The following is a 17087-nucleotide window of genomic DNA, read 5'->3' as shown; positions in this document are numbered from 1 at the left end:
CTTGGTTGCCGAGTTCCTGATGATGGAGGAGTTCTGGCTCGCCTCAGCGCGACACGACAATTATGACAATTACACGTGTGCTGCTGCGGTCCAGCCTTTGCTCGAGTGCCTCGACATCGCTGGCAGCTCCACCCTCGGGATTCACAACATGGACTACGAGTCTGGCACCGTGACCGATTCTTCCGAGGCCACGGTCTATGACCCTGAGACGGAGGTGTTCCATGCAATGATGATGAACAATAGCCAGCTAGTCCAAACCGACGAGTCCCTATTCGGATTTGAGCAATGCGGCAACGCCTCGGTCGGCGACGGTGTCGTTGGAGCCTACGACATCGCAGCGCTTCTTTGGTACCAGTTCAAGGCCACGCCATACGACGGCCTGCCTTCCGACCCTCGGGTCGTCAACACAACGCGCAGGCGCGCTGGCACCGCTCTGAGGTGCGGCTTTGCCGGCCCGGACGCCGGTGACGTGGAGTCGCGATCTGACTGGATGCTCGGCGTGCACGAGGGCTCTTGCTTGAGCGGTATCGACCACGTTGAGCGCGATGCCTCACCGTCGCCGCCGCCGCTAGCCCCCCCGACCCCACCGCTGGCCCCCCCGCCGTCCTCCCCGAACAGCGCCCGCCGCTTGTCGCTGAATGGGGAGACGGACGTCGCCTCTGCTCTGGCCGAACTTACGGAGCAATCACTCCGTCCTGGCGCCCAGGAGATGAACGGACAAGTCGAGATATGGAGCAGCCGAGAGAACGGGGGCCTCTGGCTCAAGGTGCACGCCCCCGGCGTTCAGATTGCCACCGAGCTCTTCCTCACGGGCCTCGCCCCTAATCCGGATCGAGTCGGCAAGCTCTCGAATCGACAAAGGCCCGACAAGGACTGCGAGCGATGCGAGCCGGGCACCCCCGGCGTTCAAGTGCGGTTCGCACGCCGTCTCGAATACGGGATCGCAGAAAACCCGGAGTACGCGCTCACTCTCTATCGGCGAAAGTGTTCCAACATGCTCCCTGGCTTTGGCGGGTCCATCGCGCTGAAGGGCAACACGCTTAGCTTGCGCCAAGAGGCACCCAACAAGGCGTGCGCCTTCGACGTCTTCCTCTGGGTGCCTCTGACGGAGCTCGACGGGTCGATGCGCTCCTTCTCGTCGATCCCACCTGTGTGCATTGGACGTGGCTCGAGCAGCGAGGGCGCCTATCCAACCATCCAGCGAGCCATGGCAGCGTGCGACCCCGCGGTGGAGCGGCCCCCACCGTCGTCCATGCAGAGCCCTCCGCCGCCGCTCCCGCCGCTGCCGCCGCAAGCCTCCACGTCCACGATCAGCGAACCGAGTAGCGCGACAGGACCCCTCCGAGGCGTGGGCCTCATCTCCGTGATCATCGCGGTGCTCTTGCTGTCCCTCGCCTGTGGACTCGGCCTCGTGCGCTACAGACGACGCAACGCGCGGAGCAGGTCGCTAGCCACCGCTGGGCTCACCGCGCCACTCGGCTCCGCCTCCGTTCTTCCCCCGAGCGACTCCAGCATAGACGCTAGCCAGCCGAGCGAGCTAGGCAGCGAGTCCAGCGCGCCCAGCGAACCGCGGCGAGTCGAGGTCTAGGTCGAGGGGCGCATGGAGCGGGCTCGGGACGCCAGGCTCGCCAGGCGGGGGGGGGGGGGGAGGCTCAACCGCGGTCAGCGCTCCTGCGACACCGTCCGTAAGTACGTCAGTCGTATGTAAGTACGTCAGTATTCCTTCTTCACTGCTAAAAATCTTTCTCTCGTCTCGCGTCATAACTCATCATACTGCTCTGCACATCGTGCAACTATCTTCTTGGAATATTCTGGACACATCCCTGCCCGTCCACAAACGAGAGAACACGATGTGAAAATCTGAAAACTCACATTTTAAAGTGAGAAGTGATCCACCAAAAGTGCAAAAACTGCGTCCCCCAGCAACATCGGCCCCGCCCTGGGCCCTGGCGCCCCTGGCGCGCCCCGCGGCAGTTAGGGGCGGGCTCCTCGCTACCTAATCTAGGAGGCACCCCCCACTTCCTACGCCGTCGCATCTGGCGGCGGTGGGCCGCGCGGCACCTTATACGATCCGCCAACGGCCTTCGCCATCGCCTTGGCCGCCGCCGCCGCCGCCGCCGCCTCATCCTGGTGCACGGCGCCAGGGGCGCGGCGCTTGCGGTGGATGCGCGCCGGCGTCGCCGGCGCCTCCTCCTCGGCCTCCTCGAAGCCAGCCTCCTCCGCCGCCTTGGGCGAGTCGTCCAGCTCGACGGCCACCCCCGGCGACCCGAAGGAAAGCCGCTGCCGCGGGAGCGACGTCTCCTTGGCCATCATCTGCATGAAGCCGGCCTGCGCCTTGAGGAAGGGCGCCACCGCCTCCTTGAGACCGTCCGCCACCTCCGTGGCTATCTTCTTCGCCATGGCGCGGCAGAGATGGCGACCCCGCGGTGGGCCCGGGTGGCGCGCTCGTGTTGTCCTTCGACTTGATGTTGATCGACTCGGCCAGGAGATGTCCGTTCTTGGAGTCGTCGGCAGCGCTGTTGGTCGGCGCGTTGGGGTTGCGTCGGCGCTGCGCCACCGGCGACCCGCGCGCCACCCACGAGGGTGTAGAGCGCCTCCTCCATCAGGCGGTCGTGCTCGCGCGCGGCGTCCTGGGTCACCGACGGCGGCATAGTGCGAAGGAAGAAGGTGAGCGTGGTGTTGCTGCAGAAGCGGAGGAGCACCTGGGCGAGCTGCTGCGCGGTGTGGATCGTTTTGGTGTCGCGCAGCGCCATGATGCCCGAGAGCGGCTCCAGCGCCTTGCGGACGCGCTTGACGAGTTTGTCACGGCACCACGCCTTGTCCCCGAGGTACGCCCCGAGCACGCGAATACCGCGAAGGACGCCGTCTGCGGAGTCCGGCGTGCCCTTGACATCCGTGCGGTCGCGCACCGCGTCGAGCGAGCGCGGGTCGGGGGCCCACATGCACCGCTTGGACTTGTTGCTCTCGACGCCACTCCAGAGTTGAGCAAGGTCGTCGCCCTCGAGCATCGTCTCGAGAGCCGCCCTCGGCGCGTCCGCGACGTAGGTAGGCGCAGATTAGGGCGGACGGGTTGCGCACCTGCATCTCGAGCAGGGTCCAATGATAGCCGACGGCAAAGAGGAAGGGCCCGAGAGGATCGCCCTGCGCGCAGCCCTCGGTCGACATGAAGGTGTCGCCCGAGCTGCACCGCGCCTCCGCGTTGAAGAGAAAGAGGCGGCGCTGCTCGCTATACCACAGCGCGACGGTCGGGATGAGCTCCGGGAACCACCGCCGCAGGCCCGCGAAGATGGCCTTGCGAGAGATGCAGTTGAAGCCGTTGCGCTTGTCGTCCGAGGCGATCGCGTGGCCGGGGTTGCGCCGCAGATGCTCCTGCAGCAGCTGGATCGCCACCTCGGCTCCGCCAGCGAGTCCCACGCCGACCTGCAGGGGGATGTTGCACGCCTTGACGCGCGCCTCCGCCTCCTCCGCCGACATGCCGAGCCCGCCGTCCTCGGTGGGTGACGAAAAAAGAGAACCGGCTTTCTTGGCGCCTGCCACTTTCGCGCTCCTCAAAGCACTGCTGCAAGACCCCAAAAAAACACGTTGCGTAGCAAGCGCAAGCGTGAAAACCTCTACAGTGGCTACACGAGCCGAGAACGAGAGGAGGCTCTGAGCGACTTCCCGGTGAGCTTTGCCGAAGTGTGGCGAGCAGGCACACTGTATGATGCGGCGGCGCTGGTCAACGGTGAGCCGCATCGAGCCTTTCTGACGGCGTCGTGCTGGCAGTGTTCTTCAGAGGCAACGCAATTCGCTCAATGTGAGCGGTTCACCTGACGGCTGTGGGAGGGATGTCTGTTTGCTCTGCCCCGTCGAGAGCGATGACCGATGTGCGTCACACTGACTGACATTTGACTGTCTGACTGATTGGTTCCTTTCAGTCTGGAGAGAGTGAGAGGTGGGAAGGAGTAGGCATCGGAACAGTTCTACAAACTCACACAACGATCTGATGTCACCGTTCAAAAAATTGGAACAGTTTTCGCGTTCGGCCCCCGAACTTCGTGCAAGTACACAACAAGCTCACGTCTGACACTTCAGACACACGTTTTTCAGACATCAGAGGGAGCCTCGCCCTCACCGCCGCCGCAAGTCCACCACGCGCGCGCTGCTCCCCGTGTGCCACTCCACGTGTGAGACATGCTCGTAGACACCGTTGCCCGCCTCCTGCCCCCGTTGCGCTGGTGATCGGGGTGGAAGCCCGTCTTGCGGCAGCGCTGCACTTCGCGCAGCCCCGGCGGGTTCGGGTGGCAGAGCCGGAAGACCTGACCGACGGCGAGCTGCTGGGCGAGAGGACGAGGGCGACAGCCTCGGGAGAGGGGGGAGGGGGGGGGGGGTCAGTCAGCGCGCGTGCGCGCGAGGGAGACAGCGAGTCGACCTGCCATGTCACTGTCGCCGGAGCTATCGAGCCAGGCCTGGTGTGGGTTCAGCTCCGTGGGGGTAGGGGACGTTGGCAGGGGCTGAGACGGGCGGGCAACACATAAAAAGAATTCAATTCGCGCGACCGCCACATCGACCGCCGATGCTCAGGCACCGGCTGCACCCAGAGCGCGCTGGTGGTGGCCGTGCGTGCCCCGGCGCTGCTCCTGCCCTCCTCCTCCTCCTCCACGGCACAGGCGACACCGAGGAGGGCCTGCTTCCTCTAGCGACGCTGGCGCCGGAGGGCACAGTCGTCGCCTCGCTGCGCGCCCCGCTCCGCGCACCGTATGGTGGCTATCGCTGGTTCGAGGGGTACAGCTCCGCGCCCGAGCCGCGGGCGCTGGAGAGCAGCATCGCCGCCGCGACCGACATGCTCTTTGACTTCATCGAAGCGGCGCCAGAGGCGCTCGGGACAGACCCGGCGCGCGTGTATTTGCTCGGCTGGTCGCAGGGCGCCACGATCGCGTGGTCCGCGCTGCTGAGCAAGTGGCCGCGGCCCTCCTTCATCGCCGGAGCGCTCGCGCTCTCCGGCCGGCTGATGCCCGAGCTGCTGCAGCCGAGCACACCGCTGGGGCAGAGGGCGGCGCCGCGGGAGCAGCTGCGCGGCGTGCCGGTGCTGGCCACGCACGGAGGGCAGGACATGGTGACGCCCGTCTCGTATGGCCAGGCTAACGCGCGCCTGTTTGCCGACTGGCAGCGGGGCGGCGAGGGGAAGGGGGAGGGGTCGCTGTCGTTCCACGAGCTGCCTCACGACGGCCACCAGTTCTCGCGCAAGTGCCAGGAGCTCGCGCACGACTTCCTTTCTCAGCACCTCGCTTGAGCCGCACGCGAAACGATTTGCTGCGTGTATGCTTTTGGCAAATTTAGAAGCGACACAACTCAAGTTGCGCTCAGGAGCTCACCGTTGACCAGCGCCGCCGGGCGCCGCATCATAAAGAGCCGTACAGCGACGAGCGAGTGTGTGCGCACACCTGGCTCGCCACACTTCACGGCAAAGCTCACCCCGGGACGTCGCTCAGTGCCCCCTCTCGTTCTCGGCTCGTGCAGCCACTGTCGAGGTTTTCACGCTTGCGCTTACGACGCAGCACTTGGAGCACTTGGAGCGCGGTCAGTAACCTCACGGCTCACGCCCAGGACCGGGGAGATTTTTATTAACCGACAAGAAATCACGACGCATGGCCATCGTGGATGATGGTCTTGCAGCTGTGCTATGAGAAGCGCGAAAGCGCACTCTCAAAGCGGCAGGCGCCAACAAAGAAAGAAAGAAAGAAAACAGACAACCCAAGGGAGGGATGGGAGGACGGCACGCCGCCACCACACAGGGATTTTAAGGAGAGGTGTGTGGTGCGCTATCCGTCGCCCACCCTAGGGAGTCTGCCTCTTCCTATCTCTCTTCGCAGTCTCTCGCCTATTCTCGCTGCAACCTTCATGCCACCTCGCGGTCGTCCCACCCTCGTCGTTCTCTCCCTTGTCACTTCCTCCTCTGACGCGTTGTTCTCTTCTGCCTCGTCCTGCAGGCGCCAACAACACGCCTGCGTTTTCTTGTTCATTTCCTTCTTTCCCCCGTCCGGCCTGGTGTGTGTGTTTGTGCTCACTCACCGAGCCTGGAAGAGTTTCTTGTTGGTTTATAAAAATCTCTCTCCTCGTTCCGAGCCTGGCCGTTCTGAACAACAAGGATGAAGGAAGGCGTCGGGCTCCCCTTGCGTCACGTCGGGGTTGCGTCCATGACACCCAGCTCGAGGATCACGCACGGAGAGACTCCTCCCCCTCCCCACGAGGCGAAGGACGTCGTCGTCGATGGAATTCCTGTCCAGATCGCCCCCAGCGTCTCCGAGGAGACCGCGAAAGCGTCATACCAGGATCAGCGGCTGCGTCGGCGAGGTGCCTTGACGCTCCTTGCCCTCGCCACGCCGCTCTGGACCTGCTTGATCCTTGTCACTTTCCTGCCCGAGCACCAGCAGCGTCCTCTAGAGGTGACAATCTACGTGCTATCGGGGGCTCTGCTTCTTGGTGGTGTCGTCTTCCTGACGCGCATGTGCCTCACGACAAACTGGAAAGACAGGGCCGCCGCCACGTTTGGCCGCAGTGGTGGAGCACTCAGCTCCAACGCAGCGTGCGCGATTTCCTCGCTCTTCGTCATGGTCGTTGGCGCTCTGGCGTCGACGTGGGCTGCCGCGTCGCTCGCCCTGTTTGGAATCTGGAAGCTGTTTCTCGAGGACGAACACTCCTTCGTCGACGACACGATGAACGACACTGAAGGCTTTGCAGCGCGCGTTGGTTTATTCTTGGCGTATTGCCTCATTCTTCCCTTTGTAGTCATGGTCCTCGTTCCGATTCGATTCGTCGTCATTGTTTGCCCTTGTTGGGCCCTTGCTTCTGTCTTCCAAGCGGTCGCATTCAAGTACGTCCGCTGGTGGCCGTCTGTGATGGCGCTGGTGGGCGTGGCAGCAATCGGGCTGACGCTGGACGTCTGCCTGGACCCGAACTCCCCTCTCACGCCTACGATCGGTTTCGTCGGCAGGACATACGAGGATGCCTTGATTGGATGGCTCACATTGAACCCTCCCCCGCCGCCGCCGCCGCCGCCGCCGCCGTTACCACCGTTGCCGCCTGGCGTGTCGTTGCCGCCTCCACCGCCACCAGAGTGCTGTTCGGCTCTTTGGGGGGTCTGCCTGGGCTACTGGCAGGGGGGAGAATGCGTTTGAGAAGACCCTAGCAAGGTTCGGGCAATCCATAGTGTCTTGGAGGCGACTCGGTTGCACGCTGTGTTTGTGTGGCAGTCGGTGTTCACTCCACCTCACCGGAACCCAACCGGAGGCAGCGTCTCCACATCATGTCGATCTCGACACCGCTTTTGTGATCACACGCACACACTCACACAGACACACGCACAGATCAATGGGTCGTCCTAGGATACCTCCTAAACGTGAGCAGGGGCCCGGCGCCGGCGTCTCGACCGCCGTAAGAGCTACAACGTACAAGCGCCGAGGGGGAGATCACCCGCTCGAGCAGCGAGTCGAGTGAGGAGCGGGGTTTGGTCCTTTTCAGAAATGAAAATATAAAAGAGCCGCAATGCGAATGGCAACAGCCGTTCGGTTTGGGGCCACAACAGCCATTGCCGCAAGAGGAGGAGGGGGAGGAGGAGAGTGAGGGGGAGGCGGAGGCGGGGGCACCTGTGACGGCCCCCTACAAGAAGGGCGACTACCGGTTCGCGCGGGAGAAGAATTGCGACCTGCGTTTGCTCGACTTCGAGACGTTCGGCGGCTTCGGGGACGGCGTCCGCAGAATTCTTCGGCAGGCGGCGGACCAGCTGAGTAACAAACTTTCGCACGCTCAGCACCTCGATGAGGTCACATGGACCACCAAGAACTGGCACGGGCTGCAGATGCAGCGCTTGTCTGTCGTTCTCCACACCGCCGTGGCGTGGCAGACGGTGAACGAGCTAGCGTGCGGGGACAGCGGCATTGTGCACGGAGCTAAGTGCATTGCCGTTCTTAACGGAGTCGCTTAGGCGGCTCCAGTGGTGTGCCTGTGATAGTGCTAGCACGCGCCAGTTCGCACCTGTGTCGAGCCTGTCTGCTAAAGAAAAGAAAGAAAACAGACAACCCAAGGGAGGGATGGGAGGACGGCACGCCGCCACCACACAGGGATTTTAAGGAGAGGTGTGTGCTGCGCTAGCCGTCGCCCACCCTAGGGAGTCTGCCTCTTCCTACCTATCTCTCTTCGCAGTCTCTCGCCGCTTCTCGCTGCAGGGATGGCTGCTGAAAGAAAGAAAGAAAACGGACAACCCAAGGGAGGGATGGCTGCTGTGAGCGAGAATTGTGGTGTTTAAATTCTTTTCCAATGCCCAGTGTTGTGCGAGGGAGTTTTGTTGTAAAATTCTTTTCGCTTAGGCGGCTCCGGTGGTGTGCCTGTGATAGTACTAGCACGCGCCAGTTCGCACCTGTGTCGAGCCTGTCTGCTGTGAGAGAGAGTTGTTTTGTTTAAATTCTTTTCAGTGCCAGTGCGCGCCAGTCCCGTGCCCAGTGTTGTGCGCGGAGTTGTGGTAAAATTCTTTTTTCCGACTTTAGGCGCGAGCGACTCCGAGCGCCGTGCCCGTGCCCAGTGTTGTGCGAGGGAGCTTTGTTGGAGCACTTGGAGCACTTGGAGTGCAGTCATTAACCTCACATCCAGGGCCGGGGAGCTGAGAAGCGCACCCGGAGCTTAGTGCACACACACACACACACACGCTTAGTGCATTGCCGTTCTTAACGGAGTCGCTTAGGCGGCTCCAGTGGTGTGCCTGTGATAGTGCTAGCACGCGCCAGTTCGCACCTGTGTCGAGCCTGTCTCGCTGTCTGCTGTGAGCGAGAATTGTGTTCTTTACATTCTTTTCCACCGAGCTTTTGTTGTAAAATTCTTTTCCTGTGGTGCGGGCGACGGCTTCTGAGGAAGCCGTCGCCCGCGCCTCGCCTGTCGCGTGAATCGTGTCGTGCGACCTTCTGTTAGTAAAATTCTTTTCCACGGACTTTAGGCGCGAGCGACTCCCAGCGCCGCAACGACATCCCACCATATGCACTCCGCCAACAAGCGCCCCGGCGGTGCGCCGCCGCCTCCCGCGAAGCGCCGATCGGGCGCCGACGACGACGACTTTGACGACATGGACCTTGACGGCATGCTCGAGGACGAGGAGGAGATGATGGCGGACGAGGAGGGCCCGCCAGAGCCGCTCGAGGACGACGCGGCGGGCGCGGCCGAGGCGGACGTGCCGCAGAGCGAGCGGTGGAAGCGCCCGGACTTGCCGCCGCTCGATCCGGCCACCGACGGGCTCGACTTCCAGCAGATCGACGCCGACTACACCGTCGCCTCCATGCTTCCCGAGTTTGCGACGCCCCTCTGCGCCGGCGAGCAGCGGGCGGCGTCCGTGCGCTTCTACGGCGTGACCAAGGGCGGCAACTCGGTGACGGCGCACGTGCACGGCTTCCTGCCCTACTTCTTTGTCCGCGCGTGGCCCGGCTTCAAGCCGGAGGACTGCGAGCCCTTCCGGCAGAAGCTCAACGCGCGGCTCAAATCGGGCAAAGAGCCGGTGCTGAACCCGGTCGTGATGGTGCGGCCGTGCCAGAAGAAGTCCATCATGAACTACTCCTTCGGGCAGCAGAGCGTCTTCCTCCGCATCGTGACGTGCCTCCCCTCGCTCGTCTCGACGGCGCGCCGGCTGCTCGAGCAAGGGATGAGCCTCCCCTCCGGCGGCGCGCACGCCTAGAAGCGGGACATCTCCCCGTATCTCCCCACACCTCCCCACATCTCGCCATATCTCGTGCCCTAGACCAACGCGTTGAGCTTCCTCAAGCTCGCGGCTGCCTAGAAGCGGAATATCTCCCCGTATCTCCCCATACCTCGCATGCGTGTGTGCTCCAACTGGCGCTCGAGAGGAGGCGTACTCAGCCGTACTCACGCCGTGCTGTGCTCTCAGTACGCTGCACAGTGCCGCAGTCGTGCCCTGAGGCTGGCGGCTTCTGCGGCTAGGCTCGCACTCCTTCACCTCTCCCCATATCTCCCCATATCTCCCCATATCTCCCCATATCTCCCCATATCTCCCCCATATCTCCCCATATCTGCGGGCAGGCTCGCACTCCTTCGAGACGTACGAGTCCAACTGGGCCTACGTGATGCGCTTCATGGTCGACCGCGACATCCAGGGCATGAGCTGGCTCTCTCTGACGGCCGGCAAGTGGCGCGCGCGCCCGTGGACCTCCGAGGGGACGGGGCATGTGGTCAAGAAGGCGACCGGAAGCTCACCCTACAGCCACGGGACCGAACCCACTTTGGGTTCGGGACGCGGGAGGGTGCGGTACTAGGCGACCACGTCGCAGCTGGAGGCGGACCTCTTCTTCTCGGACCTGGTCGCGCATCAGCCAGAGGGCGAGTGGCTCGGCATGGCGCCGATGCGGATCCTCTCTTTCGACATCGAGTGCGCGGGCCGGCCTAGCGTCTCCTCACACCTCCCCACACCTCCCCACATCTCCCCACATCTCCCCACACCTCCCCACACCTCCCCACATCTCCCCAAGGTGCGCGGGCCGGCCTGGCGTCTTCCCGGACGCGACGCAGGACGCGGGAGGATGAGCAGGGGAGGAGCCGCCGGCTGGACCCGTCCCCGAACCTTCTCGGAACCGTCCCTCTGCAGGACCCGGTGATCCAGATCGCCAACCACGTCTGCCTGCAGGTGGTGCTGCTGCTCTGTGGTCTGAGGAGTAGAGCTGCTCCCGCTGCTGCCGCGCGGTCTATCAGTAGCCTTGCGAGTTTGCTGCTGTGCTGCCGCCGCCGCCCCGCTGCTCTCGAGTGTCCCTCTCTCAACGGTGGCGAGTGCTCCCTCACACGCCTCTGCCTGCAGGGCGAGACCAAGCCGCGCATCAAGAACATCTTCACGCTGGACACCTGCTCCGCCATCTCGGGGGCGCAGGCCCTCGAGATTGCCCGAGATTGCCGACGAGATTGCCCGAGATTGCCGACGAGATTGCCCGAGATCGGGGGCGCAGGCCCTCGAGATTGCCCGAGATTGCCCGAGATTGCCGACGAGATTGCCGACGAGATTGCCCGAGAGACCACGCCCCGCCATCTCGGGGGGTATGGCTAGATTGGACTTCGGCTCTACCTCGGCCAGACCTCGGCCAGACCTCGGCCAGACCTCGGCCAGACCTCGGCCAGACCTCGGCCAGACCTCGGCCAGACCTCGGCCAGACCTCGGCATATCTCCGGGGCGGAGGCCCCCCCCTCCCCCCCCCTAAGAAGGAGGTCGGAGCTCGAGAAGGCGCGAGATGACGCGAGATGACGCGAGATTGCGCGAGAGCAGGTCCTCCCGTTCGAGAAGGAGGCGGAGCTGCTCGCAAAGTGGCAGCAGTTCCTCGTGGCGAGCGACGCAGACATCATCACGGGCTACAACATCGCCAACTTCGACCTGCCCTACCTGCTGCTGCGCGCCGAGACGCTCAAGGTTGGCACCTTCCTGTACCCTCGTCTCTCCCCATATCTCCCCCATATCTCCCCGCATCTCCCCTAGGCTGGCACCTTCCTGTACCCTCGTCTCTCCCCATATCTCCCCCATCTCTCCCCGCATCTCCCCTAGGTTGGCACCTTCCCGTGCCTCGTATCTCCCCGCATCTCCCCCATCTCTCCCCGCATCTCCCCTAGGTTGGCACCTTCCCGTACCTCGTATCTCCCCGCATCTCCCCCATCTCTCCCCGCATCTCCCCTAGGTTGGCACCTTCCCGTGCCTCGTATCTCCCCACATCTCCCCATATCTCCCCGCATCTCCCCTAGGTTGGCACCTTCCCGTGCCTCGTATCTCCCCGTATCTCCCCCATCTCTCCCCGCATCTCCCCTAGGTTGGCACCTTCCCGTGCCTCGTATCTCCCCCGCATCTCCCCCATCTCTCCCCGCATCTCCCCTAGGTTGGCACCTTCCCGTACCTCGGGCGCATCAAGGGCATGAAGACGCGCGTCAAGGACAAGATGTTCCAGTCCAAGCAGACGGGCACGCGCGAGTCCAAGGAGATCAACATCGAGGGCCGCGTCCAGTTTGACATGCTGCAGGTGCTGCTCCGCGACCACACGCTCTCCTCATATCTCCCCATACCTCGCCCCACATCTCCCCACATCTCCCCACATCTCCCCATGCAGGTGCTGCAGCGCGACCACAAGCTCTCCTCGTACTCGCTCAACTCCGTGTGCGCCCACTTCCTCGGCGAGCAAAAGGAGGACGTGCACCACTCGATCATCTCCCCACATCTCCCCACATCTCCCCCCATCTCCCCCACAGGCGAGCAAAAGGAGGACGTGCACCACTCGATCATCTCTGAGCTCCAGGCCGGCAACGCGGACACGCGCCGCCGCCTCGCCGTGTACTGCCTCAAGGACGCCTACCTGCCGCAGCGGCTGCTGCAGAAGCTGATGTGCCTGATCAACTACTCCGAGATGGCGCGCGTCTGCGGCGTGCCCCTCAACTACCTGCTCACGCGCGGCCAGCAGATCAAGGTCATGTCGCAGCTGTACCGCAAGGCAAAGACGGTCGGCTGCCTGCTGCCGGTCCAGGCGCGCAAGCAGACGCGAGGGCGACAAGTGCGGGCGCCTGCGCGTCTGTTTTCAGGCGGTGTGCTCTGTTCTAGGCGCACAAGCAGGGCGAGGGCGACAAGTACGAGGGCGCCACCGTGATCGAGCCCAAGAAGGGCTTCTACCGCGAGCCTGTCGCGACGCTCGACTTCGCGTCGCTCTACCCGTCCATCATGATGGCGCACAACCTGTGCTACTCCACGCTGGCGCGGCGGCCAGACATCTCCACATATCTCCCCATACCTCCCCGTATCTCCCCATATCTCCCCATACCTCCCCGTATCTCCCCACATCTCCCCATATCTCCCCGCATCTCCCCGCATCTCCCCATATCTCCCCATATCTCCCCGCATCTCCCCATATCTCCCCCATATCTCCCCGCATCTCCCGGCAGGTCCGGCGGTCCGACGTCTCCAAGCTGCCGGCCGAGCACTGCACGAAGACGCCGACGGGCGACGTGTTTGTCAAGTCGAGCCGGCAAAAGGGGCTGCTGCCGCAGGCCTCTCCGCTCCCCTCTCCTCTCCTCCTCCGCCCCTCCCCCGCCCCTCCTCCGCCCCTCCCCCTGCCCCTCTCCGCTCCTCTCCGCTCCTCTCCGCTCCTCTCCTTCCTCTCTGCCCCTCCTCCCCACCCCGCCTCTTCCCGCCAGAATCTCGCCGCAATCTCGCCGCGATCCCTCGATCCCGCCGCACTCTCCCGCCTCAATCTCCCCCCAATCTCCCGCAGATCCTCGAGGAGCTGCTCGGCGCGCGCAAGAAGGCAAAGGCCGACATGAAGGCCGAGAAGGCCAAGGGCAAGGACATGGACCCCCTCACCTACGCCGTGTACGACGGCCGCCAGCTCGCGCTCAAGGTGCCTGCAGTAATGAATGAATGAAAGAAAGCACCCGGTGGTAATTCGTCAATTGACTCGCGCTCAAGGTGTCTGCCAACTCCGTCTACGGCTTCACCGGAGCGCAGGTCGGCCAGCTGCCGTGCCTCGAGATCTCGTCCTCGGTGAGCGGACTCGGGCGGGGGAGGAAGGGGAGGGAGGGAGGCGCGTCGCGAGGAGAGGAGGACGGCGATAGGTGACCGGCTTCGGGCGGCAGATGATCGAGGAGACAAAGGAGCACGTCGAGGCGAACTACAACGTCGCCAAGGGGTACGAGCACGACGCGGTCGTCATCTTCGGAGGCACTCCCCCGCGACGTTGGCTTTCTTTTTTTTACGCGCGGCCGGACTGTCCTCTTCATAGGTCGTCATCTACGGAGACACCGACTCGGTGATGATCAAGTTTGGCACCGACAGCCTCGCGGAGGCGATGCGGCTCGGCGAGGAGGCGGCGGCGCGGGTGACGCAGACCTTCATCCAGCCGATTAAGCTCGAGTTCGAAAAGTGCTACCACCCGTACCTGCTGATGAACAAGAAGCGGCGCGCGCTCGCCCGCTGCGGGAGATTGCGGGAGATTGCGGGAGATTGCGGGAGGTCGCGGGAGGTCGCGGGAGGTCGCGGGAGATTGCGGGAGGTCGCGGGAGGTTGCGGGAGATTGCGGGAGATTGCGGGAGATTGCGGGAGATTGCGAGGGGGGAGATCGCCCGCTAGGTACGCGGGAGATTGGGGGAGGTTGCGGGAGGTCGCGGGAGGTCGCGGGTGAGTCTCTAGGTACGCGGGTCTGCTGTGGACCAGCACGGCCAAGCACGACTACATGGACTGCAAGGGGATCGAGACGGTGCGGCGCGACAACTGCGAGCTGGTGAAGGACGTGGTCGACACCTCGCTGCGCAACATCCTGATCGAGGGCGAGCCAGACAAGGCAATCTCGCACGTCGAGCGCCAGATTCCCCCCCCGCATCCCCCCACATCTCCCCCCCTCTCCCCCCATCCTCCCCCCCACCCCCCCCCCACCCCCTCCCCTCTCCCCTCACCCCAGGCTATCTCGTACGTCAAGCGCCAGATCTCCAAGCTGCTGATGAACGAGATGGACATGGGCAAGCTGGTCATCTCGAAGGCACTCGTGGGCAAGGACGACCGGTCACAGTGGTAGGACTCATGACTCACCGGCAAGCCCGCCACCTCGAAGGCGTTCACGCGCTCGGCGGACCAGTACGAGGCCGGCAACCGGCAGGCGAGATCCGCCGAGATCCGCTGAGATCCACCGAGATCCGCAGAGATCCGGCGAGATCCGCCGAGATCCGCCGAGATGCGGCGAGATGCGGCGAGATCAGCGGATCCGGTGCGAGCGCTTGTCACGAGCGATCGCTTCGCCTCGCCAATCTCGGGTCATCTCGCGTCATCTCGCGTCATCTCGGGTGATCTCGCGTCATCTCGCGTCATCTCGCGTCATCTCGGGTGATCTCAGGTCATCTCCCCCCGCAGGCGCACGTCGTGCTCGCCGAGCGCATCCGGAAGCGCGACCCGGGCCTCGCGCCGAAGGCACCTCCGCCCTCTCTCATGCCGCAACGTAGTAAGGAATGAGTGGTCCGGTCCCACTACTTTGCCTTCTCTCCCCGCATCTCCCCGCATCCCCCCACATCTCCCCGCAATCTCCCCGCATCTCCCCAAAGGTGGGCGACCGGATCCCGTACGTCATCTCTCCCCGCAATCTCCCCGCAATCTCCCCGCATCTCCCCAAAGGTGGGCGACCGGATCCCGTACGTGATGGTCAAGGGCGCGGCCAAGGCCAAGGCGTGGGAGAAGGCCGAGGACCCTATCTTTGTCCTCGACAACAACATCCCGCTCGACACGGACTGGTACCTCGAGCACCAGCTGTCGGAGCCGATCAAGCGCCTCTTCGACCCGCTCGTCGACGATGTCAAGCTGCAGGTCCGAAGACAGAAGCAGTGCCGCAAGAGGGGGGGGGGGGGGTGTAGTTAGCTCAACGGTCTGTACCATGCGCATCTCCAGAGTCCCCCATCGCATCCCCAGTTGCCCACTCGCATTCTTGTTCTCAACGATTCTTGTTCTCACACTCCTCCCCCTCCTGCCCTCCTCCCTCCCTCCTCCCCCAAACGCCTCAGGTCCTCTCGGGCGAACACACGCGCAAGATCAAAAAGGCGATGCCCACCACCACGGGCGGGCTGCTGTGAGCAGCGTCTCTTCACACCTCCGGCTGTGAACAGGTGATGCCGACCACGGGCGGGCTGATGGGCATGGTGACCGTGTCGGTGCGCTGCCTCGGGTGCAGAGCGGTGCTCGCTAGCCGAGACTCGCCCGACACTCGCCGACACTCGCCGAGATTCGCCGAGGTTCACCGAGGTTCGCCTTTTGGCGGCGCGTATTTCTTTTGTTCCTCGCCGCAGGTGCTCAAGTCGGGCGGCGCTCTCTGCGCCAACTGCACGCACCGCGAGGCCGAGGTGTACATGGAGAAGCTGCGCCACCTCTCCGCCTGCGAGAAGCGGTGCTGGCGGATCATGGTTCAGTGCCAGCTGTGAACAGCGTCTCTTCACACCGCTTGCCGTGAACAGGTTCTGGCAGATCATGGTGCAGTGCCAGCGCATCACCGGCGACCGCTCCGCGCGGGCCTGCTTCCCAGCGCGCCGCCCTCCTCCTCTCTGCATCTCCTTGCGGGTGCTGTGCTAGGCGACGGCTGCAAGGGCGGGCTCGGGATCGTTCGCCGCGTTTTCTCTTCAGGCGGCTGTTTTCTTTTTTAGGCGACAACTACAAGGACGTGCTCGGGATCGCTCGCGACTCGCCAATCTACTACCAGATGAAGAAGGTGCAAAAGGACCTCAACGAGGCGGGAGCTAGCCGCGACGGAGCCGAGAGACTGGCCGAAGGAGGCGCAAGCGGGTCTCGACGAGACTGAGTCGAGAGTGGGCCGAGGTTGGCCGAGGAGACTGGCCGAGATTGGCCGAGATTGGCTGGATTGGCCGAGATGGAAGGGCCGCAACGAGCGGGCTCGCCGCCGCCGCGGGGCCGTGGTCCCTCTGAGCGTGACTCGATTGCCCCACCAGGCGCGGGAAACCATCTCCCGCTTCGGAGTGCCCGTCTAGCGCCGTCTGGCGGCAGCAGCGCCGCGCCGCCGCGGTCGACGTATAGCGGCCCGGTGAGCACAGCCCGGAGCCGCGCCGGCCTTGGGCGGCGGCGGGGGGCGGACCTCGAGGCGGGCGGGAGGCGGCGGCACCTCTCCTCGGCTTGCGACGCGCGAGCTTCCTTCCGGCGGCGGCAGGAGAGGCGGCGCGGCATGCAGCGAGGTGGGCGGCGCGCCAGGAGCGCGCGCGCGCTGCCCGCCCGCCATCAGTACGTAAACGTGACTCCTTGCCTTTCGTGTGCATGTACGTAAGTCTATTCGTGTTGACTCTCTCTGCCCTCTATCAGCCTGCCAAAAAAAAGAGTTGGAACTGCGCCGCGCCCTCCTCTGACCAGCCCCCACAGCGAGGCGGGGGGAACCCGCGAGGTCCGAGGAGCGCGAGCGGCCAGCGAGCAGTGCACAAAAGGTACGTGTGTACGGTGTACCCCTCCCGGGGCTCATTACCATTAGACACGGACGAACTCGGGATCGATTGGAGTGTGAAGGCTTCGTAGCCGTTCGACGTCAACGATGATCTCATCAGGCATCACACGGGCATGACTC

The 17087-nt window shown here is 64.0% G+C and overlaps 4 protein-coding genes across 4 annotated transcripts; 3 read left to right on the top strand and 1 right to left on the bottom strand.

Annotated features, from left to right (window-relative positions):
* Positions 1-1089: 1089 nt before the first annotated feature.
* EMIHUDRAFT_363751 (hypothetical protein) lies at positions 1090-1762 on the bottom strand. Its single transcript, XM_005786257.1, has one exon. It carries the CDS (start codon positions 1357-1359, stop codon positions 1186-1188), a length of 174 nt encoding a protein of 57 aa, XP_005786314.1. The 5' UTR covers positions 1360-1762; the 3' UTR covers positions 1090-1185.
* A 2793-nt stretch (positions 1763-4555) lies between these two features.
* On the top strand, positions 4556-5272 carry EMIHUDRAFT_229202 (hypothetical protein; the record flags this gene model as incomplete). Its single annotated transcript, XM_005786256.1, has 1 exon — positions 4556-5272. One exon carries the CDS (start codon positions 4556-4558, stop codon positions 5270-5272), a length of 717 nt encoding a protein of 238 aa, XP_005786313.1.
* An 856-nt stretch (positions 5273-6128) lies between these two features.
* Positions 6129-7963, top strand: EMIHUDRAFT_229201 (hypothetical protein; the record flags this gene model as incomplete). The annotated part of the gene is made up of 3 exons (XM_005786255.1): positions 6129-6167; positions 6237-6920; positions 7649-7963. The coding sequence occupies 3 exons, from the start codon at positions 6129-6131 to the stop codon at positions 7961-7963; spliced, it is 1038 nt and encodes a 345-aa protein (XP_005786312.1).
* Positions 7964-9301: 1338 nt separating this feature from the next.
* Positions 9302-16845, top strand: POLD1-2 (putative DNA polymerase POLD1; the record flags this gene model as incomplete). Its single annotated transcript, XM_005786254.1, has 23 exons — positions 9302-9688; positions 10065-10214; positions 10290-10402; positions 10503-10542; positions 10619-10657; positions 10826-10894; positions 11285-11425; positions 11883-12023; positions 12111-12191; positions 12261-12515; positions 12596-12673; positions 13263-13388; positions 13457-13531; positions 13603-13692; positions 13770-13999; positions 14177-14339; positions 15149-15337; positions 15532-15567; positions 15634-15702; positions 15814-15911; positions 15979-16016; positions 16165-16250; positions 16468-16845. 23 exons carry the CDS (start codon positions 9302-9304, stop codon positions 16504-16506), a joined length of 2733 nt encoding a protein of 910 aa, XP_005786311.1. The 3' UTR covers positions 16507-16845.
* Positions 16846-17087: the final 242 nt, after the last annotated feature.

Source organism: Emiliania huxleyi (assembly GCF_000372725.1).
Source record: "Emiliania huxleyi CCMP1516 chromosome Unknown EMIHUscaffold_153, whole genome shotgun sequence".
Lineage (NCBI taxonomy): Eukaryota > Haptophyta > Isochrysidales > Noelaerhabdaceae > Emiliania > Emiliania huxleyi.
This window is presented reverse-complemented; position numbering and strand designations above follow the sequence as displayed.